General features: G+C 42.4%; 1 protein-coding gene across 3 annotated transcripts in view; it reads right to left on the reverse strand.

The window, feature by feature from the left end:
* reln (reelin) overlaps nt 1–16511 on the reverse strand; it is a 108257-nt gene extending 91746 nt beyond the window's left edge. For all 3 annotated transcript variants that reach the window (XM_088298451.1, XM_088298450.1, XM_088298449.1), the window contains exon 1: nt 16019–16511. In XM_088298451.1, the coding sequence (XP_088154577.1) occupies nt 16019–16271 (253 nt within the window). In that variant the 5' untranslated portion in view covers nt 16272–16511. The remainder of the gene's footprint in view (nt 1–16018) is intronic.
* Nucleotides 16512–26407: the final 9896 nt, after the last annotated feature.

Consider the following 26407-nt stretch of genomic DNA (forward strand, 5'->3'; position numbering starts at 1 on the left):
ATTGATGGGCCTTGAAAAATTTCTTCAACACCACCAGGAGTAATGTTACGGCATAAAATACCAGACAGCACATAACACATTTGCGCAAATTCAATTCCCTTCATGCCAACAATCTCTGAGCTCATGTAAGCACACATTGCAAGCAGACAGAAGTTACCTAAATAAGTGAATCGTATGTCACACCAACTTGACAAAAAGCCTATTTTGCAGAAGTGTGTGAGGATTGTATTCATTTTGTTTGAGAAAAATCTGAATTTTTGCTCTGATTGGCCAAAATTGGACAAACCGGTAAAAAAAAAAAATGGTGAATGAACTTTAAAAAAAAATGGAAGTAATCCATGTATTGTATTGTAATGATGTAAACTAATTTATTAAGATGAAGCAAACCAGTTGTTTTAAGTGTTTGGTCAAATTTAAAATGAATCCCAGTTTTCTCCTTACTGCAAATAAACGTTTTCAGTTCAACCTGATAGATAGTCTTGGATTTGAACCTGCATTTTTTTTAAATGAGTGGCAGGCACAATTCCACTAATTCAAGTCATCTAAAATTGAATTAAATGCATTCTGTTTCACAGATAAACTGCTTTTACCCGTGTCATGTCAGAAAAAGACAAAGAAAATGCCGGCATTTTTATTTTTATTTTTTTTATAGTGTTTTAATTTCAGAGATTGCAGGTTCAAGTCTTTCAGGTTGAACTGATTTTTTTTAAGTAATGAAGCAAATTTAATAATTGAATTTTGACCAACCAATTGAAGTAATTGGTTTGCCTCACCGTAATAAATGAGTTAACATTAATGTCAGTTTGCAATATGAATTGTTTACTAAAATTTTGAGTGTGACGGATTACAACTTTTTTTTCAGTGCCTTACTTTGGAAGCAAATTGCTACAGTAAAAGGTTTGTGAAAAGATGCTTTTAAGAGAGTAATGCATAAAATATTATGGAGTCCAGCTCATCGCTAAGAGCTGTGCTTTTGAATCCTCTAACAAATGCACCTGAGCATACAAATAAACGCACAAAATGCATATAAATAAATATTCAAAGCGGGTTTTCCTAATGTGAATGGATCACTGTATGCTGGGTAAGCAATCATTTTGCAGCTCCTGTTAAACAGTGCCCAGTGGCAAGTTTAAAACAACAATAATGTCTCCTGATGGCGTTGAAAAGCATGCTCGCCACTGTGGTTGGCAAAGCTTGCTGGCATGGGCTCATTCTTAGGAATCAGCATGGCAGAGGATTAGAACGACGCTGGAAAGTAAGAAGAACTGATTTACGTTTCAACCTTGCTTGCTTCCATTGAAATCCTCCTGGTGTGCTTGGCGGGCCTGAATGGTTCCCTTTTTGAATGCTCTTGAGTACAAACACACCCACTTGCATAAGCTTCACCGCAGACGCCGCGCTAAAGGTTCTGCGAGCGCAATGTACGAGCGAGCCACATGGTAACCCAAATATTCTCAGACGGAAAAACCACAAAAAGAGAGAAGCCAAGAGAACACCCTATTGGTTTCCAAATGAATGGAGCTTTTCTTGGCAACGCTTTCGATGAAGATAGCTGACCATCTGACCCATATCCCACAAGCAGACGCGCACGTGCCCAGAGAGGACCCGGAAATGGAAAACCAGGCCGTGGGGAAGCTCCATTTCCATCTGTTTGTGCGACCATGGGAGCAGGGTCATCGTGCCACTTCACTGTGAGCTTCCTGAAATGCTTCAGAACTGTCAGTCACCTGTGCACGGCGCCATTAAGGACCTGGAAAGATCCAAATAATATTTGAAATCCATTATTCAGTCGAGATGGACTGTATCTGCTACATTATCAAGGGACTGTGTGGGAAGCGTGTCCCGGCACATCTTATGTGTCATGCAGCGTTACAGTCAGGTCTTAGAGGCATCATTCCATTGCGTAACCTTCTGGCAACATTGTGGCCTGCTGGCACTGCCATCTGCCGTGAGACACTCACTTAAAGGCAACCTATTGGCCAGTGAGCTTCTACAGGTCTGCTTCAAGACAACATATCCAGCACCTTATGCAAAAGGCTCCAGTGCATCCCAGTGGACCAGTTTACAGGCGCTTTTATAAAGGATGCCGGAGATTGCAATGTGGAGTCGTAGCATCATAATTTAACTTTCACGAGGTTCCTGTCTCCCTTAGCTTGGCTTCACCTCACCCCTGCAAGAGCCGTGAAGACAAAGAGGCGTGCGGTTCGGTCACAAGCATCCTGTTCTTCACACATAAGATGTGTCACAATCACACTTCATTGTGATACAATGCAAATGCATGCGTCTGTCTGCATTCATATAAGGCTTTGAGACAAAATCTCAATCATGAGTAAGCACGAGTGTTTAACATTATTCTGCTATAAAGACTCGGGAGACACTTGAAATAGCTTACAAGTTCTCGTCATTTTTGCTTAAAAGGCTTCTACAGGCCAATCCGATGTCGGCCAAGAAGTCGGCACGTCGGACCGGACAATGACGCTAAAGCCGACAGAGACGCCAACTACTCCGGACCTTCTCCACATGCATGAGAAGTAGTACCTCTCCATCCCATCGGCGGCGATAGTCAATGCGTAGCGTTTGAAGGGGATGTCAAATATCGGCGGTCTTCCATGAATGAGAGTGATTAATTTGTCTTCGCGCTCTTCTGTCCAGCCAGCCATTATGTCCAGATAAGAATAGTGAAAATGAGCAAAGTTTATTAAGTTCTTGACAGGTACCTTCAATTTTCACAGTCTTTCGTCACTTCAGGTTCTTTTCAGTGCTCCGATTTGCTAGCTAACAGCCAATTACAATGCTCCTTCAACCAGACAGCCTGACCAATTGTACACGTTGAATGGGCCGAACGCACCACTCCAGACGACCCATAACGCCTCCGACTCTAAGACGTGGCACGCTACACCAAACAGACGGCATATACCAACTTTCCAATAGCCGACATCGGATTAGGCCGTAAAAGGGATTACGATGGAAAATATACTTGTAAATTGCTTGAAAATCAAATAGTTGAGTCAGTGGGGTGCCTTCCCTCTCAATAAGAGTGACAACCAAGTAAATTGTTTGTGCGAAGACTATTTCCCAAAATCTTTCTGTGAATGAGGCCTTTTGTCAGATTCTAACTTAACCGTGTGCCTTACTTACATAAAACCGCAAGTTTCTCTCCGGGGACTTACCATCTAAACTCATTCAAGCTATGGCTGGCCGACACTGTAGGAAAGATGATGTCATAACCACAAGTCAAGCAGAGATCTAATGAGTTTTGTTTGCACAGATTCGCATTTGAACAGGTGGCACATGCTTGATTGTAGTGTATCGAAGTCCTGTTTCTTTATCGGCACTCGTTTTTTTAGACGTCACACTATGGGATTTGCTGTCCTTAGTACGACTTGCCTCAATCAACCCCCAAGCTCCACTCCACCGTCATTATGGTATAGAAAGTTGTAGCATAAAGACACTTAAAGACATCTGAAAAAGTGTGCTGTCATTTCTTACCCTTGCGGTATTTTGACAAAAGCATGTCACAGACATATTTTAATAAGACACCAGAAAACAGTTTAAAATTGTGAAAAAGAAATTCTAAATATGCCCGCTTTAAATCCCGATGGGATGACATGAGAATTAGGGGCAGAGAGCCTGTAATACCAAAAGGCAACAAAACATCAGAGACTTGAAGCCGTAATATCCTCCAACCCAAAAAATCTGCATATTATTCAGCAAAAGATGCTGCATTAGCAGTTGTTGCAAATGGTTATATTGGATTAGGGTTCAGGAACGCAATGATTTGTTCCCTCTGTCGCTTGGTGACTGCCAGGAGTGGAGAGTGAGCTGTCCTCATGATCAACACCATGTGTTCTGCAGACCAAGACACAGCCTCAGATATCCCGCTTGACAGGCAGCCTTTCAGTTGCATAAGCAAGAATTAACTCAATGCAAATAATCGACACATAAGTCCATCAGTATGTAATGCATACATGCAAGACATAATAATGTAGAAATTTAAATTAGCAGCGGCGAGACTAAATCTGAAGGAATGCACAAACACAGACAAGGACCAAATTGGCTGAAGACACTAAACCGCAACCCTGTACAAATTCTGTGGAAATACAGATTTCAGCACAAATGAGGAAATACCACAAATAAAAAGAACATTCAAACTGGAATAACACTCACTTGAGCACAAACCTCTGCCAAGGTTGGAGAACTCTTTTTGTTGCATAAAATTGTACACATTCATTGACAACCAACTTGCTTGAATTGGATTAAGATTCACACATTAATTATTATTACAGCTTCAGAGATATCCGGCTTTTCCTCTTGGCTTGTACTCTTCTCTTCCCGCGAGCCTGGTAAAATCAGTCAAGTAATTTCAGTTTAACTCACACCAGTGCGTATAATTAAAAGCATAACCTCAAGATAATGAAAAACAGGAACTCTTGTGGAAGCACAAAAAGCAGAAATGGACAAACACCAAGTGTTCCTCTTTCCCGCAGGACCTGCTCCACTGGGAGTCGCCCCAATAGGAAACATGCAGGAGGTCATCTGGGCCAGGATGTCAACCGTGCAACGTCATTGCCTCGGCAAACCGGCAGGGTCCCACTTGGCAACGCAAAGGGACTTGACCCCCGGCCCACAGCTGGACTGTCCCCAACCTCTCATTACCCCGGCGCTACCTCACAACATCGCGAGCTGTGACCGTACAACCTCTGACAGTGAGGAGTTGGCATACTGAATGGGAAACTGTATGACTCTGCTCGAATATTAGCAAAAGATAATCCCCGTTTTGCTAACTTGGCACCATGAAGAAAAAAAAAGCACAACAAGCCACCAAATCGGAGAGGTAAATCACGGACCACGAATCGCCATTCTTGAGGTTTTCAGTTTAGAAGATATGGCAAGAATGATTCGTAGCTGTTTATTTACTGTACCTCTTCAGTTCAAGTCCGGTTCATAGAGGACACATCCACATTGTTTAGAAAGATATTCCCTTTTGCAACATCACATTAAATCATGAGGTGGGAAAAGACCACAGTCCATCCATGTTATTAGCGAACTGTTAAACACGTTAACTAGAAATGTAGTTGACCGCCAATATATCCCCAAGGTACAGTATCTTCCAATTGTTTATGACTATCAATCCAATTTGTTCGATACTTCCAAGCCTTTCTCAGACGTATCATTTCTTTTTTTACTGATATTGCCTGTTATTTACAGCGCTGTACAGCTCACTGAGGCTTACGAGAAGTAGTTTAGCAATGCCTGGATTTGCCTTCATCAACTTCACATCCTTATTGGCTGACACGTCTAAACGCTCTGAATTCAGGAGAATTTTTTAATGTTGACCAACCGTTTTCTATTAATTGCATAACCTTTATATATATATATTTTTTTTTTTTTTTTTAATTTAGTGAGAAGCTACGCAAGAGTTCAATGAAAATTAGAAAAATAACGAGGATCAGTTTTAGACCAAGTTGCTGGCAAATACAATATGTCTTTTTAACATCTCACACCAAGTACGGTAGGTGTAGGTTCCCTTCTTATTTTGGATTTTGGATTCCGTCTTGGATCAAGCGCAGTCAGGGGAAATACCATATTTTATAATTCTGCGCAATCAATGAATCAGTTAGCTGAGCAGCTCAAAGAACAGATGTCCGCTAAAGAGCCATTAACAATAACTCAGCCAGTCATCATGTGACTGGTTTCATTAGTGGTTAGTCAGAATAAATATTTAGATATTGTCAGGCGTTCTATTACTTTAGTTTATTCTCTCAGTCTTGAAGCTCTACAGGAGATTGTCTCTCATGGGAAGTGGAAGGCATCCTGCTTGCTGGAAAGGAAGAAATGATATTTTGCACCCACCCCCTCCTCTCTGCTCCTTCTTGGCGTTAAGGTTACAGATCATAGGCAGCTTAGTGAACTACTGACATTAATAAATTTGCCTCCATGGCTTTTGAGGTATAAAACGATTGAGTGGAATGCAGCAAGGCTGAATTGAGCATGCGAAGGGAGCTGGGGTGCATAAATTACAAGGGAGGGATTGACTTCTAATTACAAGTACTAACTGGAGTAATTACAGGCAACAAGGTACTTTTCTCTGATGCCGGATTCATTTAAAAGCCTTTGTCTTAATATCTAATTTAATTGGACTAATTAAAAAAGAGTAGTGTTAATTAACATAGTCAGGCCGTATAAATTTCCAGCCCTTTTTCTAGTTTCTCGCTGAAGCCTTCTTATGTCTGATCGTCTACATAGTCCGCCGATGGCTGCGAATGGTGAGCCAGTTTGAGACTCAATATTGTTTAAAACAATCATCAACTTTGACTCTAGAGACAAACAACCATTCACACTCACATTCAGACCTAGAGTAGAGACAATGTAAAGTATTCATCGAACCAAATTTGTTTTCGTTTTTTTGAGTGTGCGATGAAGCCGGAGCACCTGGAGCAAAGCACAGGGAGAACAAACATATTCCACACATGAATGCAGGGGCTCGGATTCGAACCATCAACCTCATAACTGCAAGGCCACTTGGTTTTTGGTGCTTTTCCATTTCCAATTCGCAGTGCATGCTCAGCTCATCCTTCAATTAATGTGCAAGTATGAACGTGGTTGGCCTCCAAAATGAACGATGCTACAATGTGGTATATTATGTAAATGTTTTGGTTTTTTTTGCTTCCCTTTAAGATTGGACACTGAAACGTTTCTAACACCAAGCTGAACTAAACTAAATGATGACCCAAATCTGCGGGGTCTGGAGTTATATATCGTTTATGTGGGGATGGGGGGGTATTTCACAACAGAGTATTAGGAGAATTAGATATTTTCAGACTCCTGTAAACACCAACCCCCTCACCCATGCTGTCACTTTGGACAGGAGGATGTGTGTGAGCTGTGCATGCGAGGGGCTGTGTAATCTGCCTCTGCCAGCCTGCCAAATCGAGCCTGAGCGGGCCAGGCTTTTTGAAGGGGGCCGGTGCTGGAAAAAGGGGGGGAGTGGGGGCTAAGGCTAATCCGCCAGCGCCACGCGCCGAGTCACCAGCACCCTGCTAGTTGCACCACTTTGCCTACTCTGTAGTTGGTCTCCTGAGGCGTTACAAGACCCGTTGAATGCTATCAGCACAGACGACACGCTGCCCCCCCAAGCGGGGATTACCGAGCTGTCAATGAAGGCACCAGGGGGAGGTTCCAGATTCCGGAGTGGGAGAAGAAGTGGCAAAGGGAGGTGTACAATCCACAAACAGAAGCCTCATTCTGTGAGAGGACGAGGCCGTGGGTAAGGTTGACAGACCAATCAACAGCGGCTGGGAAACCACCGCAAAGACACAAGCACTTGAGGTGACGAGAAGGGAGGAGATGGTTTAAAAAGGATCCATCACAACTCAAGTGCACCCAAAGGACACTTAGTAGTCCATGAGGAAAAGGAAGACTGAGCCATTGTTAAAAGGTCGGCATTAGCATGAGTTTGCATAAACACACAGTAGTGTGTTGTGAAATGACAAAACAACGGAAGAAAAAGGGAAAGTACCACCACTAAAAAGCTAAACGGTGCACTAATTTGAAGAGTAACTTGCTTTTGGCCAGATCTGGGCATTACGTCAGTACTGAGGGAAGGTCTGCCCGTCCGTCATAGATGGACGCACATTTTGCCAACAAATGATGACTGACAGGAAATTTTAAAAGACTGATGGACTAAACATTAACAGAAGTTTTTTCGTCATAACCTGTATGATCATTAAGACACAGTCAGAAATGACGGATATGCTCAGTAAGTCTCTGATGGGCTTCCGTTTCGTTGACTGACGGAAACACGTCCCTGGTGGTCGACGGGTTTGTTTTGCAGGGGTGAATATACATCGGGGTTTCTTCCTGCATCTGATTCCACTAACAGCATGTTGCAAGGTTTTCGTTCCTCTGTTTACATGCAGGCACCTTCCACGAGAAATTCCATCGAGGAGGGAGGAGGTAGAAATGTTTTGAAGTAATGAGACAATGACTCCCCAATGTTGTCAATTGATGCTAAAGATGACGTCACGTCATTGACATGCAAATCTCAAATGGCAATCACGTGACAGTTTTGTTACCAAAAATTTGATTGCAATTTTTCACTCATGTATCAATCAATCCATCATTTTTTTTTTTATATACCGCTTGCCCTCATTTGCTGATTTTGGGTGAGTGGCGGTGAGCATATAGACAAAAAAATAAATAAAAATAAAACCATTCACACTCATGTTCAAGTTATAATGCCTATTATGTCCAAATATGGTCATTGGTCAATTTCATATTTTTTTCAGAAATCAATTCTCTTGGACCGTCCCCACTTCATTTGCTATTTTTACACATTATTAACAAAAGTGTTGAAAAGAGCTCATGACAAATATATTAACTTTCTCGATCACTCAACTCTCAGAGTGGTGTTGTAAAACTCTGCGTCTTTCGTTGTTCTGTTGGAGCTGTGCGGCATTATATCACCTCGAGATTTGAACTCTGGATGTCTTTTAGACCAGTGTTATTCAACCACTGTGCCGAGATATTGTCAAGTGTGCCGTGGGAAATTATCCAATTTGTGTACCTGTGCGGTCTAGCGCCCGCAGAGTCAGTAGTAAAATGTAGTACTCTTCCATACCAGTAGGCGGCGGCAGCAGCAGCAGGTAGCAAATTGCCTTGTGCTTGGAGACAACCGAATTAGTGACGCGCGGTTGCAGCGAGAAGTGGATAGCAGAATAAAAAAAGTGGATAACAGAACGACGGTGAAAGTAATGGATACGTTTTTGAAGAGAAAAAATGCTGACTCTGAACTGGACCCTGGACAAAACCCAGACCTAGATGAAGGCCCTAGTATGAGTGGAGGTAAAAAAAAAAAACACAAAAAAAACACAAAGACGACCTGCAAAGTTTCTCCCGTGAGGCAATACAGCGAAAGCTATCTTTCATTTGGATTTACTTTTTCCGGAGATGCAATGACACCGACTCCGTTGTGCTTGGTATGTAGTGAAAAGCTCTCCAACGGTGCTATGGTCCCAAGCACGCTTAAACGCCATCTCCAAATGAAACGCCCTTTACTTCAACACAAAAATGTGGCGTATTTTGTTCGCCTGCGTGAACACACGGAGAAACAAGCAACTTTCATGAGAAAAACCGCAAAAGGTAAGCGAGAGAGCCCTTAAAGCTCGCTACCACGTCGCTGAACTTGTGGCTAAATCAAAAAAGTCTCACTCGTGGCAGAGGAATTAATACTTTGATTCCTGCCAATATATCTGCTCGGTGTTCATCGAAACAGGCCCAGGTTTCACACTGAGTGAGTATAATTGTGAAAGATTATTAGATACTTTATTCTTTGTTTTTTTTATTCATATTCAAGACTTTTAATAGGTCTTTCTTCAATGTTATGTTTATTTTCACATTTTCAGCTGGTGGTGTGCTGCGGGATTTTTTCAATGAAAAACACTGTATTAGACGATAAAAAGTAAACAGTTATGTCCGTTACAGTAAGCTTGTTTTGTTCAAAATTGATGGCTGTAAAGCTTTGGCGCAGAAGGAACTTGTCAGCGATAAAATTAGTGTGTAGATGAATTCCAATTAAACTGTAGCGCAAACTCGTTATTTTATTTATTGTCTCACTCAGGATTTGAAAACACTTTTGGAAGATGATTTGATAAGATTTAACTTCAATCTTTAGCCTTTTTTGAGGCATTGATAGCATTTTTGTCGAGTTGGGAAGAAATGTGTTGTATTTTTTTGCCACAAGTTTGGAATTGAAAATATATTTTTTTAATTTTCAGAATTCAAACTATGAAATGCTACAAATTGTGGAAAATAATGTTTTGGATGTGTTGTATTTTTAAATTTTATCCTGACAAAAACACAATTCTTCCCGGACTACAAAAGAGCACCGCAGGGGAAACAAATGCATGCTTGAACCGTGGCAGCATTGCATCTATCTACGTAGCCCAGTTTGTAAGTCAACAGACACGCACGCTCTTCAACATCCTGAAAGTACTTACACCCACTCATCTGCCCACTCATGGAAGTTACTGAAAACACCATTTGCATTTGCTTGTTAAAAGCTCGCATGCTTTGGTTGAAAGATTAAAAAAAAAAAAAAGAATCCATTGAGGAAACAGACAATTAAAAATGTAAGAGCTCAGCGCTGCTTGCCTAAATAAGACTGGAGGAGGAGAACACACCTCATCACAGGGATGCACTCAATGGCTTCTTGCTTTTCAAGCAAACATGCACCACGCACGCTGTAATAGCGCAGGCTAAAAAAAATGCGTCATTGGAGGAGATTTCTTTCAGGAATGCAACATCAGTTCTCCGAACCTACTGACTGCCACTTTCCATGAATATCAATCAACTGCCAATTAGGCACTCAGGGTGGGGAAATAAAAGCCGTGACGTTTTCCTGCTACACTGTTAGAACAAATTCTTAAAGCCTGATAATCCGAACATATCTGTTTAACTAGTGGAACGTCTGACCTGTCTCTTTGTAATGATGGATCACCCACTACGAGTCGAGAGTCGCATGCACGGCCAAGCATGCGTGATTCCACATGCATATCCATTCTCATTTCTTGCCCATCTGCTCCTCCGCACAAAAGAAACGTACATCGGACATCACGGCGAACACAATGCTCTTTAAACGCTTCATCATTCATTGTCCACATCGACGGAACACCCAAACACATGCAGCACGACCATACAAATAGTAGCGCACTTGACACACTTCCCTCGACTCAGTGAAGTGACCCATTCAGACAAAGCAGCGGGAGTCTGAGTGACTGAAGAGCTGGGAAGTTAATGAATTCAAAGGGTTTGGTACACTTTAAAGTGCAACAACGTGCCGCATGTTGGTTTTCCTTTGCTCACAGGAGAGCCCCATTAAACCATTAGCCCCTGTCCCCTCGCCACTTGCCTCTCGCTTGCCTCCCTTTCAGTCTCCCCTGTTCCCCGAAATTGGACGACGGCATGTAAACTAGGCCAGCCTTTTGTTGGTTCACGGACCAATTCTTGTAACAGCTCTTTTAAGTAGGGTAAGCATGTGCGACAGAGAGGTGAGAAGCTGGGGAGAGAAAAAGGATGGACAATGTTGACCTAAAATAAAACGAAAAAAAATGGTCAAAAATCAGACACGTAACAGCTCAAGGTTGATAGGCACTGTGTTGGGTGATCATGACACCCGACAGGAAACTAAAGTCATAACCGAGGACAGTAATGTCATTTTGGCATGTAGCAATTGACAACTGAAAGATGGGAGCTGTGCTTCCATGACATCTCTGTGTTGCTTTACTGATAGGGCCAAGTGCTGGTCTGATAACATCTGCTTTTCCAAAGCCTAAACAAGGCCTTGTACTGCTGACCTTTACTTCAACATGTCTGGTATGTTCTTCTGCAGACATAAGTCAACAGAGCGTTTGCAGGAAAAAAAAATAGGAAAAGATTCAAAACCCATAATGACAGTGGTTGCCTGGAGAAGAGCCAGAGAAAAATTTACTGACAGGTGGGCATTGGAACCGCTGATTTTGAAAGGAATTTATATCCAATTTGTAATAATAAAATAAAAATCTCTCATCTAATCTAATAATTTGACACAATAAAGGAGTGGGACTGCTGCAGACATCACAGGACAGAAAATTGTTTCAGTTGCGACTGAGAATCTTTGTCGTGCTTATAGACGTTTAGCACAAATAAGGAGAGAGACCATGCCAGACATGTTCTCACACACCAGAAATTGTATTTTTGTTGTATTTTGAAGGCGTCGCCAGGGTAAGCACAGATTTATTCTGTAGTCAGCTGGTCTGTTCATGATTTGGACGACAAAAAAAAAAAAAACAATAGTGTCTTTTGCTGTTCCCAGCATTTGTTAAACATGCAGCTCTTCCAGTTGTTCTACTTGCAATGTGTGTTGGGAAGAGTCGTCATTTCCAAGGCCTATCTTCTCATATGCCCTGCATTGGACACACACTGCTCAATTGCATGGTCACAGAAGACACCAATGTATAACTCCAGATATTCTCAGATTGTTTATGAAATGGGCTGTACCTTACAAGTTGTTAAACGTACGTTCCAATGATGGGCTCAATTGAAACGATTAACGGTCTATTGAATGACATTTATTCTTTTAGAAAAATATCGGCTCATATTTCGTTCTTGGATTTCATGGCAAAGCCACAATATTTGCGCAACTGGTGAGGGGAAAAAAAACAAATAACTGCAATTGGTGTCTTGCGGACAAAATGCCAATTCTGTGTCAAGACGCAGGCAAGGGAAATTGTTTCCCCCGTGGGTGACAATAAAGTCAAATTGTGTGGTGGAATAAATATTTCATGTCATTATTAGGCATGACGGATCATGAATATAAAATACTGTTCGTCAACTCCATATGCCAACTGACATTTAGACACAAGACCAAAACTACTTTATGGTAGTGAACTTTTTATACGCCACAAAGGAAAAATTGACATCCCTTTGGCGTACTGTCCATATTGTCTTTGAAAAAGCTGACAGTGACTTTCACAATGACGGAACATGTCATGTCAAACACGGGCGCAATCAATACAACGACACCAAATTCATTACCCGAACAAAACTGCATGACTCAACAATGATGAGACTTCAAACAATAAATATCAGTCGGGAAATGTTCTGGAAATGTTATATATTGTGACTATTATCATTTAAAGTGGTGCTTTTGGTTGCTTCTGACAAATATTATGTAGCTGTGTGGGAAACATTTTTACAGTTGTAATTACGGCTGGATATGAATGCAAATTTGCCAAATCGATTCGATTTGATTGACAAGGGCCCGATTTGTTTTATGATTAACGATTGACTGATTGATTTTCCATTCAATCAAGGATTTCATGCAGTGCCAATTTTACTTTCATATGGAAGGCCTTCTCAGAAGAACCAATGCTGCAATTAATACAAACTTCTTGCTATATCTAGGTGCATTGTTGAAAATATTAATATTTACATTGAAAAATGAAGCCAGCGCAGTTACATTAATCAGGCACGTTGTATTCATGACCTGATCAAAAATATTATTGAATCTGCCTTCATGCTTGTTGGCGATGATGTCACCGCTGCCGCCATTTTGTTTTGACACGCTATTTTCACGTAGTGACAAGTATGGGGAAAAAGATGATATTAAATGTATCCATATATGGTTATATGAATTGATATCGGGCTATGAAAAGGAAAATCGATCTAAATCTTAATATCGATTTTTTTATACTCAGCCCTAGTTGTGATAATAGGGAGGTCGAGTGACATTTAGTACAGTACGTGCCAAAATGGCCGACTTTCTTGGTAATGGAGGATGATGTGCAGTACGAGGTCATACATGGGGAGGAACATTATTTCAAGTGGGTGGTTGACTTTTGCATTCACATCACAGTGCCCCAAAATGTAGAAATCAACTGAAAATTTCTCAATGGGAACCTTCATCCAGGTTTGCACAAAACTCACAGCCACACATTCGACTAAAAATTGATTTTTGGGTGATCCCGCGAAGAAAGCAACCAAGCAATTCGCTTTCCAAGCGTACCAGATGACCTGTTAGTTATTTTGAGGACAGTTCAGATCGCAGCGTGACCTTACTGCGCTACGCTCCTGAAGATAAGGGCAAACATAGGCTGCGCGATTGCATGTGTGAGTGACACTTGCTTTTGTCTCGCGCAGACCTGAAGCACACAGAATCTTTTCATTGCTCCTTCGCTTTAGTTTCCAAGTGCTCTATTTCTCCCCGCATTTGGTTTTTCCACCACAATCCTGGCAACAGTTGCAGCACAAGCAATAACCTTCCTTGGCCATCGCATTCTGATAACTTAATACGGTAATCTACAGCGCACACAAACACACGCACACACACACAGTGCACGGCCCACACATCCCAGTCTTATCGCTCCAAAGCAACACAGGAGGAGGCAGCGAGGTCAGGTCAGAAACTCAATTACAGTAAAGCAAATGGGCCGCGCAGAATCTTACTTTTGCTTCGTGCCGAAAGCTCGGATGCTTTGTTAGACTTTCACCTCTTGTCTCTGCCATTAAAAGGTTCACCAATTCATTTTGGCCGTACAGCTTCCTCTGTAAACAACCTGTGATAGCATTTCTTCGACATTCTGTTTTACAAGGCTGCGCCAAGCACATGGCCAGCATCGCCGATGCCTGCCTCCCACCATTTCCTCATGTAGCTCGCTCTCTGGTTAGCTCACACGTTGCTTTTAGGAGATTAAAGCACGTGTAATCCAAAAGTGAGGGCGACTGATCTCACAAAAGCAATTTAGATCAAGCCAAGGCAAATAGAAGGCAGCTATTTATCAAGAAATTAACATGAAATCATAACAGTGAGGTTTATTATGTACACTATGTCACCAGGAAGGATTGTTACTGTGTTATTGGGCAATGGGTCACATACTGGTCTTTGAATTTAACACTCGGGTGAACCCCTCACGCCACAATATTCCTTCCACTCTGATCGGGCGCGCACAGATCTGACCCGTTAAGTAAAAAAAAAAAAAAAAAAGCCAAAAATATTGCTCGACTTTGTACACACCCAGTCACATGCCATTCAGCCGTGCACCTTTCCTAGTAGAAACGGCAAAAATTTAGCAATGAGTCGGCATCATGGGCCACAACACGGGGCGAAAAAGAAAAGTGAGCAGCTTGAAATTTAGTTTTTTTTCCTGTGTAAGCCACGCTGCTTCTGTCTTATCTGCTCAATCCTCTCATCGTCATTCAAATCTCCCCCTCTCTTCGTGGTCGTATTTAAATCTCTCCCTCCTCCCGGTCCACCACGTTTCTAATGCTAATTATTTAAACCTCTCTGTGCGCACCACCATCCCTCCCATCCAGCAGCCAGTTATTCAAATCTCTCCCTACAAGCCCAGCCTCAGTTAAAAGGTGCTTGACTCAAGGCTTGATCCCGGGGTAATTTCCAGAAGAAGGATGAAACTGATTCTTCCAGGCTTTTCGTGGCCTAATCACGTCTTTCACAACAAACTGTGTTGAACAGATGCTATTTAAATTCGAGAAGTTTATTTGTTCAGATAACACAATATCGGTAAACAAGCGAAGACAAGAGTTAGAAGTCGGACGCATATAATGAAAGGAAAACAAGGGCGAACACACAAATACTGTATATTATTTTACTTTGGCATTGATTTCAAAATCAGTTATATAAATGAAATGTGTATACACATGACTCTTGAGGAGAGGACAGTAGCATGGGAACGTGACCTCTGCAGAACTGCGCTGGCCCGTGTGGGTCACTGTCCCAAGTGTTAAGTAAGTTACGGGAGCGAGAGCAGAGCAGTGGCGACACAGATGCGGCGGTCACAGGGGATGACTTTTCCACAACCAGGTGCCAGCGCATCAGTGTGGGAAAAGCTCGATTAATCGGTCGCTTCTCGTACCGCAAGCACGATTTAACTAAATCTAAATCTTTAGCATTTTTGACTGATAGTTGCTCTCTTTGTCAATTGCCACTCGCGGATTTTGCACACGCACACACACTCTCCTTCTCTCGTTCAGTTCTCTGATTCGGTGGAGAAGCTGCCTACGCACGGAGCATCCGGATCACAGGTTCATTAGTCAAACACCAAAGCTGTTCAACACGCTGAACTAGCCCAAATCAGTTATTACTGCAGTATTCATTTTTATGTTAACAGTTACATTAAAAAAAATGCCTCGAAACAACAACCACCTGGTCTAAATTGCACTCTCACAAATGCAACAATGGAAAGAAAAGTGAAAGTTGCCTGATTGAAATATCCCTTTTTGACTATAAACACAATTGTGTCATTTGAAATAAAATTGTAGGTTTGTTTTTACGATGAGAACTTAACTGATCTTCTGTAATTGTAGAGTTGTCTAGCAATTAAAATTAACTACAAAAAAAACACTAAAATCACAATAAATAATATACGTTTAAAAAAAAAAAGAAAAAAAATCAGACTAACAAACTGTGACCATAAAGAGTATATTTTAGTCCACATTTAAGAAATATAAAACGTGGACACACCTTGGTATTCCTGTCCAGGGGTGTACGCAGTGGGGTTACCCATAATCTGGAGGGTGAGCAGCACCTCACCCCCACCTTCAGGCACCCCAATTCCATCCAGCTCTGCGTGATGAGTGCACAGGAAGAAAAAGGGGTTGAACCGGGGGTAAAAGCTTGCGGGGGGCACCCCAAAGTCCAGACTGCTGCTCCCCAGGACCAGGGCCAGCAGGGCACAGCCGAAGGCGCCTCTGAGAGAGGCCCACGCCGCAGCCATCTGCCCTCAAAGCGTGAGGGCGAGAGTGAGGATTTGAGGGGAGTGCTGAATGAACGGGAGCGAAGAGGACGCAGGTAGCTGGAGTCTCGGGAGAAGCTTCTGGAGTCCACAGATGAGTCAAAAGTCCAAAAAGTGCGGGGGGGGTGTGTGCTGCAATATTGAGTCAAAGTCTGGAAAAAGTGTGGAAGAAGCTCAGTTCTTCTGTTGCTTCCTCTCCCTGTGCTACCTTCACTCAGGGAGTTGAGCGCTTCGGCTGCGCTGTCCTGCTCCGGCGTTTAAATACCTCACCCCCTCCCCATAGCGCGGCTCCCTCTCTCCTCCCTCTCCGCGCTCGCCTCGTTCCAACAGCAGCTCCTCGCGTGCTGCTCCGAGAGACGGCCTCCCCTCTCCTCCTCCCTTCTCTTCAGTTGTCTATCACGCTGCCTTTTCCTTAAGCCCTTCCTGGTTCTGTCTTCTCCACAATGTCTTCAAGGCTCACTAAAGCAGTGATTTGGCACCCTGGTAACTCTCTCTTAAGACCTGAGCTCTCCATGCAGCTTAGTGTGTTCAAGTCTAACCAGCCCCCTGATAGATCCCTCTCACGCTCCTCTTTTTTCCCCTCTTTGTCTTTTTGCCCATCCACCAGACTGTCTGCTCCTCTCCCACCCGCTATCACACCTCTTTTCCTACCGCAATCACTCCCCACTTTCAATCTCCCGCTTTTCCAACCTCTCCATCTCTCTTCTCCTCTTCGGCAGCATTACACTTTGTTTTTCCTTTCCCCCCGCTATTGCGTCTTTCGTGGGTTTTCCAACAGAATCTCCTTTTCCACGGGATTCTCCAACTTTTTTTTTCCCCACCCTCTTCCAATGAAGCCATCGCTTTAGGACAGACACCAGCCATTATGACGCTTTGTAACCCCCACTGGGTCTGGGGGTCTGATAGATGAGCATTTCACATACACAGTTGCGCACACCCAACGCAACTCCCCTTCATCTTTTTAATCCTCACACGCATGTTACCAAATGAGGACACAATGATCCGCGCAGTTCAAGGCCATGCACAGACATCACAGTCATGGCAAAAAAAAAAAAAAAGCACTCAAGCAGCCTGTGCCAAGTCTTAAACAACAAATTCAGTCAACTGTCAAATCTTTGACTGACTGGCTACAATGATAGAATTTATGTGTTGTGGATGGATCAACTGAAAGATATGATATATGAGTAGAATGAAGATACAAAATAGTCAAATGGATATTGCTAGAGGCAAAAGTATCTTTTCCTTCCCAAGTTTTCTCTATTTGGGGTGCTTTCTTGGATGACAGGGTCCTATTTTTTTAGACAGCGTATGGCGCGCTCAGTGTAAAATCATGCCTTGATTTTTGCGCAGGGGCAAGCCTAGTTTAGTGCATCTTGGGAATTTGATAGATCACACTGTGCCATGTTGGCTGTCCCGGAGAGCGTTTTCTTTTACAGACCCGTGGTGCACCTGACAATTTGGTGACAAACAGTAGTTTAGGCTAGGTAAAAGCAGGTCTAAGTTGTGGCACCGGTGTAACACAATTTTGGCGGATTTGATCATGGTGCAGGCGGGATGCTGAGCTATACGGATGTGTTTTGTGGATGACATCATATTTCATTCATAAATATGACAACAGCATGCGTCAAACCCTCTGAATCATTGTTGAAATTAATTAATTGAGCGCATTATCGTCTTTAATGAATTTCTAAAAGCAGCTCCCTGGCCGCAGGACAGCTATGTTGTGTGTGTGTGTCCACTCTGACACACAATCAGGGGTGGAAGGCGGTCTTCCGAGTGCCTACTTCACATGGGGAACTTTCCATCATCCGCAAATGGCACGGTGGAGATCTTATTGTAGTTCCTTATTATTATAATTTGCGCACTTGGGTCTTCTGCATGGATTGATTCAGGGAGTGTATCGCTGCTTCTTCAATATCAAAAACCGTGTGCACGCCTCTCCTGCGCTAAATTTAAAGGGAATGAGTGGAGCCGCTTTCATTGGCAAGGAAGTAAATTGTCTGTGTTCACTCCCAAAATGGCGCAAACTCCCTTTCAACGTGCACCTGTCTCCAAAAATAGAAAAGAGAAAATAATAAAGAAAATTACATTTGTACATTTTGTACATTTGGGCATAACTCAAACAGCATTTATTATGTTGATCCTTAATGGGAGCATGCATTGAAGAAAAGCTATCATGTGAAAAGCTAGATTGAAATATTAATGAACACATCTACCATCAAATTGGTAGGCATGCGTAAAAAACAGATTTTTTTTCAAGATCCCAAAGAATGAGTTTGTTCACAACCAAAATACAGTTCCTACTCTTAGATTGAATAACCTGTGAACTACGTATGACATGAGATTGATGTCTGCTGACTATGTATGCATACTGAGGTGAAACACACACAAACACACAAAGCATCAAGCTGGACTCTGGCTGCCTGTGCGGTGTCCAAACAGACGGACGGACCCTCAGCAGGACCACTTTCAGGCCAGATGTTTTCACATGGCTAAACCCCCGTCACAGCAGACAGACAAACAGAAGCTAAATGCATGCGGAATCTCAAACAAACCACACACTGTAACCTTGCCTATATCTGCTTCATTTCGCTTGAAAACACAGAATGGTTTATTATGTTGTTGGGGTTTTTTTTCGGTTCAAGTGAAGCAATTCACCTGCCAGACGAGCTGCTTCTCCAACACAAACCGGCGTGTCGGTACACACACGGGGAGATTGGCGGGCAGGAAAATATTTGTAAAGGCCTCACTCACTCTCTTTCTATCCGAACATTGAGGTCATTTATCATGATGAAATAACTAAATGTCTATTATGGAAAAAATACAAACTGTGGATGAGGGATTAAGAACATGGTCCTCCACGCATAGCGGAGGTGTCTTGAACAAGGCACCAAACGTCTCCAACTGCTCAGTAAATGATGAAGAGGTCACGAATGGCGTGTGCTAACTACGTGCACTCCGGTGAAAGATTGGATGCGGAAGTCACATTTAGCGACCAAGTGGACTGTCAGACATAAGTGGCTCATTTAACATGTCATTTGTATATGAAGCTCAAACTTAATCCAGGCGGGGCCCGACTATATGACATCAGCAGACTGAATGCAGTGATGCAAAGAAATGTGGCAGAGTGTGACAAGGAGCAGGTGTGTTACTATTTCACAAGTTTATTTTATGTTGTTAAATGGATAGCAAGCATGAGTACTGCAATGCTGTGATGATATAGCGTCAAACAGCGTATGTTCCAGCAAGGCATTAACTTTTCCAAGGATGTATACTCCCAGAGGTCCTTCGTGGCGAGATTGAGGAGAGAGGTGAACGGTTATCGCAGTCACAACAAGCCCTAAAGCTCTTCATCATTAAGCACTTTTAATTAACTTGGCGGTGGACTTCTTAAAGAACGCAGGCTGGAAGTTTTTTAATGCACTGCAGCGACTCTTTTCAGTGGCATTGTCATGCTCCACTAGCAGGATGGAGACCACCATGTAAAAAATACGATTTGGAGTTTTACACTTCTCTTATCACCCAGATTCAGAGTGAGGTGCCAATTACTGGGAATAATACATTTGACTGAAGTTTTGAAATATCTTGCAGCACATATTCACACATTTGAGTTGAGTGATCATTTGAGGTCCATTGTTGATTCAAGGCTACTACAGTGGACACAATAAAGGGATTTCTGATTCTGATTCTGATATATCGTCATCATTTATGGGGCTTTAACAGTATACAGGCAAGTCAGGATTTAGAGTTGTGCAAATTTATTTTCGAGTCACGTGATCCAATGTGGGTGTACTGGTTGGAAGTGTAATTAAGAGTGAGAAAAAGTGCCAGAGAAGGTCCCAATTAAGGTTCAATAATAGTCAATCTCCTACAAGGTTGAGAGAATATATGTCGATCTCAGTAACATTATCTTATATGGTTTGTTTGAACATTTAGGTTTGAAGCACAAAGGGCCCTATTATTGTCGACGGGCGCATAGGCGTAAAAACTGTCGCACTTCATTTTCATACAGGGAAGTTACGGGTGCAGGTGGTGTAGCGAGTGGATTTGATCCAGGCGCAGGCGGACAGATTCTGCCCTTGCCCACATGTAATGTAAAAATGAAAAAATTATTATTATTTTCATCATCTTTAAAATAAAATGTAAAAACACCCCTGTGTCTGTGGCACAAATGGTGTGTGTGTGTGTGTGGGGGGGGGGGTCTTCCGTTAGACTTTCAGCCGTTGTTTGAAGGTTTAACTGCAACATCTATGCCAATTATAATTATTATATATTTACGTTATATATTAAATTTAGCAGATATTCAGAATAGTCTTCTCTTCATTTGCTCAAAGATTTTTTGGAGAGCAAGAGAGTGAGAACAGAAATTAAGGAATGCAGTAAAAAGCGTATTTCAATAGGTTTAAATTGGTTTATAGTGTTGCAAGGGGTAAAATTGCATTTTTAAAAATTACAATTCATGGTCTCTGCATATGGTTTTTTTTTTTTTTTTTTACCCATCGAGAGAGGTTCTGGAACTAAAATTGTATATTGCTTATCGCGTTCGAGATGATTTAATGTTTAAAATTTGATATGATAAACAGCACATTTAAAAAGACTAGATAACAATTTTTACTCATGTTGCCATGTTGTTGAGGTTTGCTGCAAAATACAAAATTGGGTATGAGAGAAATAAATGGTCAAGAGTCTCATACAATAGGCCCCAAGATAATAGTCATAAATATGAATTGTGTTGTGTAGTGAAAAGTCGCCAAGAACAACATATTTGCGACCATGGATTCTCGGAACTTCAGCAGAACCCAGCCGAAAATGGCGTGGGACAGAATGATGGCTCACCAACAGCCAACCTTCCTCCCAGTCTTGAGTTTTTTGCAATATCGTGGGCTGCTTTTCTTTTTTATGATTACAAGACTGTCAATAGTTCGAAACGCTTCATTTCCAAAGTGGTGTTCAAAAGTAAAACCAGTCCACATACGCGACAGATTTTACCATGAACAATAAAACTGCCTCATGAGATGGTGAAATGTGACGTCCGTGGAGTTCAGAATTTAAAGGCAAATCAAGCGACTCTGTTTTGACCTGCATAAAGGAATTAGATAACCCGCTCAAGACATTAGAACCTATTTTCAAGTCTAGTGCAAAGCGCTGACTAACTTAGCCCATGGGTGATTGTTTTTTTCCTTTTGGTATTTTCCTGGATGGGCACAGGCAGAAGGGGGTGTTTGCGCCGTTGTGGGAGCGAACACAACCAACTTGTTTGCCATCCAATGGAAGTGGAAATTCAGTGCATAGAGAGGTGTGCAGTCTGCATGGCATGTAGATGCAGGAGAGCGACGCGCACAAAGAACATTTAAAAGGTACTACAAAATCTGAATAGTGTTAAGTTGACCATGGTAGAGTGGACATTTGGAGACCGCCTTCTACCCCCGATCGTGCGTCTGTGTGCCAGGTTTGGTGATAATCGTTTCCATGTAGGTCCTGTCCTACATCCATCCCGATGACACTATGGCCTGACGCACATCCAGACACACTAAAACATAAACACACATACATAGAGTGCGACTGGGGGCGATCGTTCTCCATTATGAAAACTAGGTCAGGGAGGAATGGGGCAGTAATTATTTTTATCATTATTAATTTCCACCTCCAGGTTGCGCCAGTGCTTTTTTGTCCACTTCAATCTTCATTTCAGACCCCCCGCCTGCATCCATACACACACACACCACCACCACTCTTAATACAGGCTGCGTGCCAAACAAGGCAGAACAGAGGGCGGGGGCACAAAAGTGGAAAGAGCTGAAAGGGATGCATGGAGTACGACAGTGAGAGAGAGAGAGGCAGAGGAGGCAGGAGGGGTATGATGTGTCGCTTCATCACTCACTGGACCCTAATTTCCACTAACAGGTTGTTTACTGGATATGGCAAATGATAATAAAAACTGGTGATGGAGGAGGGGAGGAAACAAGCAAAAAGAAAAGAGAGGCCCTGCGGGAGCACTTCTGCTGTGATGGCCCGCGCGCTTCAATTAGTCCCATCGAAAAGCAATTTACCCCCCCCCCCACCCAAAAAAAAAAAAAAGTATCAGGCAAAAGGTGCTCGTCATAAGTGAATAAAAGTGCCTGGAACCCCCCTAAAAAAAAGTGCTTCCATTCACATAGAGTTGCTAGTGGCATACGTGGAACCACTCGGTCTGGTTGACAGACCGGAAGTGAGCACAGGCAATGAAAAAAATACAGACTATGTTTTTCTTCACACTGTGGTTTCTAACTAAATTAAATATTCAACATATTCTAAAATAAGAATTGTTTTTGCAGTCAGGCACGCTTAGAAACCTATAATTCAGTTAATGAATGCTGAACATCATATTTTGACACGAAAGGCTTGACCCCAAAAATTCCCCACTGAATTATTCATTGATTCAGTCATTTTTCATTTTAGACATTCTGGACAGTCGTAACTTCCAAAGCGACTACCTTCCAACTTTTGAGGGAACAATTTTAGGAAGGCCCTTTCCTGTTCCAGCATGGCTGCATCCCAGGACAAATCAAGGTCCATAAAGTCACGCTGGAATGACTTTGGTGGTGAACCCGAGAGCCACAACACAATCAAGCATCTGTGGGATGACCTGGAACAACGATTGTGAGTTCTATCTCACAATATTAGTGTCCCAATACATTTTCCCTCAAAATAGTATGACTGAGAGACTTGATTAGTGTAACTAAAAATGTGCTTTCTACTATCAGTCAAATAGCAGAGCCTTTTTGTCGACAGGGCCCGCAGCAGATGCGTTTAAACGGGGAAGACACATGGCCTGGCACCATTTAAGTGTGATACATTTTTCAACAGCTGTGAGTCACCGTCGTGAGCTCCGAGCATTGCAAAGTGCGCCGCTCGGGGCTGCTACAGCATGCACAGACGGTCGGCCTCGTACTTCTTTTGCATTTGTGAGAAAACGAATGCCAAATTCCGCATTTTCAGTTCCCTGTAACCACAGCACCCCCTCTCACGTCGCCGTCATGGTAACAAGAGCTGTGAAAAAAAAAAAAGCTGAGAAATATGAACGAGGAAAATGACCGACACAAGGCCACATTGTCGCACAGCAACCTTTTCCCTAGTTGAGCTTCCAGCATCCGAACAATTAGGATGAGAAACAATTCAGAGCACAATGTGAGAAAAACGTTCCATATTTTCTTATTTGTCCTGACGTGTTCATTTAACTATTTTACAAATACGTACTTCCCTGTCGTAATCTGTGAAAATGTAAATCACTAAGAAATTGTCTAGATGGGTCTCATCTGGTGTTTTACAACCTCATAAATACAATATTGATTTTACTGTGGTTGGCGCATCTATGAAAATGTGACAAAAACAGCCGTTTCCGTCTGCTTTCAGGCATTGTCCTCGGTAATGATGCACAGCATGTTTGGCACACTCATAATAAAAATAAGTCCAACTGAAAAGATGCCATTCATCGGCACTGGAGGACACACGCAGGGATACACACACTGACACCCATGGCTGAAGTGTATAGAAACTAAAAGAATCACAAGTCGTAGTGGGAGAAGTGTAAATGAGCCCGCGCACACATTTGTACGAGCACATACTCACGGTCTGATCGAAACACAGGAAGAAGGGGGAGGAGAAAGGGGGCCAGTGAGTCCAGAGAACATACAAAACAAAAAGCAAGCAGACCGCCTCGAGCTGGAAGCCCAACTAAATATATACTGTAAATAAGTGAAAATCTCATTTTGAACCCACGGCTCTGAGCCCCTCATCCCCCTCCTTCCTTCCCTCCTGTGCGTCCATGTTTCATTGTAGAGAAACACAAAGACAGACCAGCCCGGCATCATCTCCTTCCATCCCACCTCTCGAAATCCTCCAGAGGCAGGGATGGATTCCTGAAGGGAATGCTGGCAGAAGCAGACCACGTCACAATCTACAGTGCGACCCGAGATTCATCCACATTCAGTTCTCATTCCACCGCTTTTTTGCGCTGCCGTTAGGAAACATTTGTGGAAAATAATTCCAGAGAGAAGACCACAGCGAAGCAGTGCAGCTGAAAGACATTTGGCACCATAACATTTTATTTATTACCCAGTTTTAGCTTGCAAAGGCCAAACCACTTACCGCTTCTTTTTTAGTTTTGACTGGTGCTGCATCTAAATGATGAGGCATTAGTTTAAATGGCTATACTGTAGTTGATAAGAGAAGAACATGGGGATCATGCATGTTTTGGAAAAGTCAGACAGACAATGAGCATCATAGCCTGCTGTCAGATGTGTGACATAAGCCTAACGACCGATGATACACATGATAATGTGCCCTTCATCTTTGCAGCGACAAAGAGACGGAGGTTGGACTTTTGCCTTAATTACACGGGTCAACACACAAGATTTTTACTAGTGTTCTGACAGGGGAGGGGGGTGTCAACCAGTCCAACAAATGCACACCCACACACACACACACATAGTTCTGGTTTAAATTGTGGCTCAGTGAGGACCACCCCATATATATAAAAACGTATAAAACTTGCTTTTCCCTCCATCAATGCGTTGTTAATTTCTGAGGCACACAGGCTGTATTCAGTATTCAGACCAATCCCTCCTGCGAATGGTGGAAATGAACATGAGGCAGGGACAGCATGCACATGCAGCAAAACCTCTTGGTAGCTTCCACTATCAACCCAGGTTAAACTTGGTTCCTCCCCGACATACAAAGCCAGTGTCGCAGTTAAGATGTACTTGTCCTATTTGGCTCGATTAGGCATCTTGTACATTTTTTCTGCCAAGTCAAAAATGCTAGCTGTTTTCTCATGGACGTTGCCACATAGCAAAACCTTACCTCAAGCCCCCATCGACAAAATTCCAGGTCAAAAGATCACAAGACAGACCTATCCTAACACCATCTACAATAGGACCTCCCACTCTCTTCCCCCCATCCTCCCAGCATTTTGCTTTTTCACTCATCGCCTTCACACCCTTTTGCTCAGCTGTCATTTCTCACTTCATCTCCTCTAAATAGCCATTGACTGTGCTCATCGAGCTTGAGCTCATTGTCCGCCGCCATCGCAAATGTGTCTGCCAATCACGTGCTATTGTATGCGCACAAGCTTCTACAGAGAAGAGAAACAAATCTTGGGCTTCTCTCAGCCTGAATGAGTTGTTTTTTTTCCCTCTTAAATGTATATAAAACAACTCTTCTTCAAGTGTTGTTGCTCCCGTTCATCTGATGACCTCACATCTGAGCAGTTGGCCTTCTCTCAACGGTTGCTCACCTCTCCAGGCGCTCTCCTACGCTCATCCACCGTTCTTCCAACGCTCCCTCACCTTTACTCCTCAGTCGAGCCCGACTTATATAGATTTTTTTTTTTCTTTAAGCCAAAGCCAATTTTTGGATGAATAAAAAAATGAGTCAGGCAATTAATTAAAACATTTATAAATGCATAACATAACATTGTGTAGCACAATGCATTTCATTATTTAAGTTAATTAATTCTCATCATATGTATGTTTGTGTTACCAGTAATTGAATGTGCATCATATTTAACACATTTATCTTGCACTATATTATTATTTTTTTAAACAAGCACTGACTTAATGTGGTGAGTAAAATAGCAGCACCCAGATCAGTTTCTTGCACAACTTACATTGCATGTAAAAATTAAGATTTACTACCGTAGAATGTCCTGATAAACAAATGCCATTTTATAAAATTAAGAATACAAAGTTATGGTATAGATTTATGTGTAATAAATAATGAGAGCAGTGTTATTTGAGAGTACATCAAGGTAAAAACAATTGTTTTCAAATAACTATTTAAGACGATATTGGAAAGGCCAATTTAATCGCGTGGCCCATTAATTGGTCATGCTCACGTCCTCAGAATCTCGCATGGCACAATAAAACCTCATCGCTTTATCAATGTGGCTTAATGCACTGCACACCTGTCCTGTATACGCTTTCACAGCATCCGCCCTAATTTAAGCAAAAGTGTCTTAATAAATTAAATAAACAACAAAAGCCCAATACCTCGGATAGGTCACAAGCCCATATCCTGTATTCAGAAACCACAAAGCCGACACTGACAAGCCATGCCTCATTAATCCATCACAGCAGCAA

Source organism: Idiotropiscis lumnitzeri, chromosome 6 (genome assembly GCF_059441095.1).
Source record: "Idiotropiscis lumnitzeri isolate Australia: NSW breed Sydney's pygmy pipehorse chromosome 6, RoL_Ilum_1.0, whole genome shotgun sequence".
NCBI classification, from domain to species: domain Eukaryota; kingdom Metazoa; phylum Chordata; class Actinopteri; order Syngnathiformes; family Syngnathidae; genus Idiotropiscis; species Idiotropiscis lumnitzeri.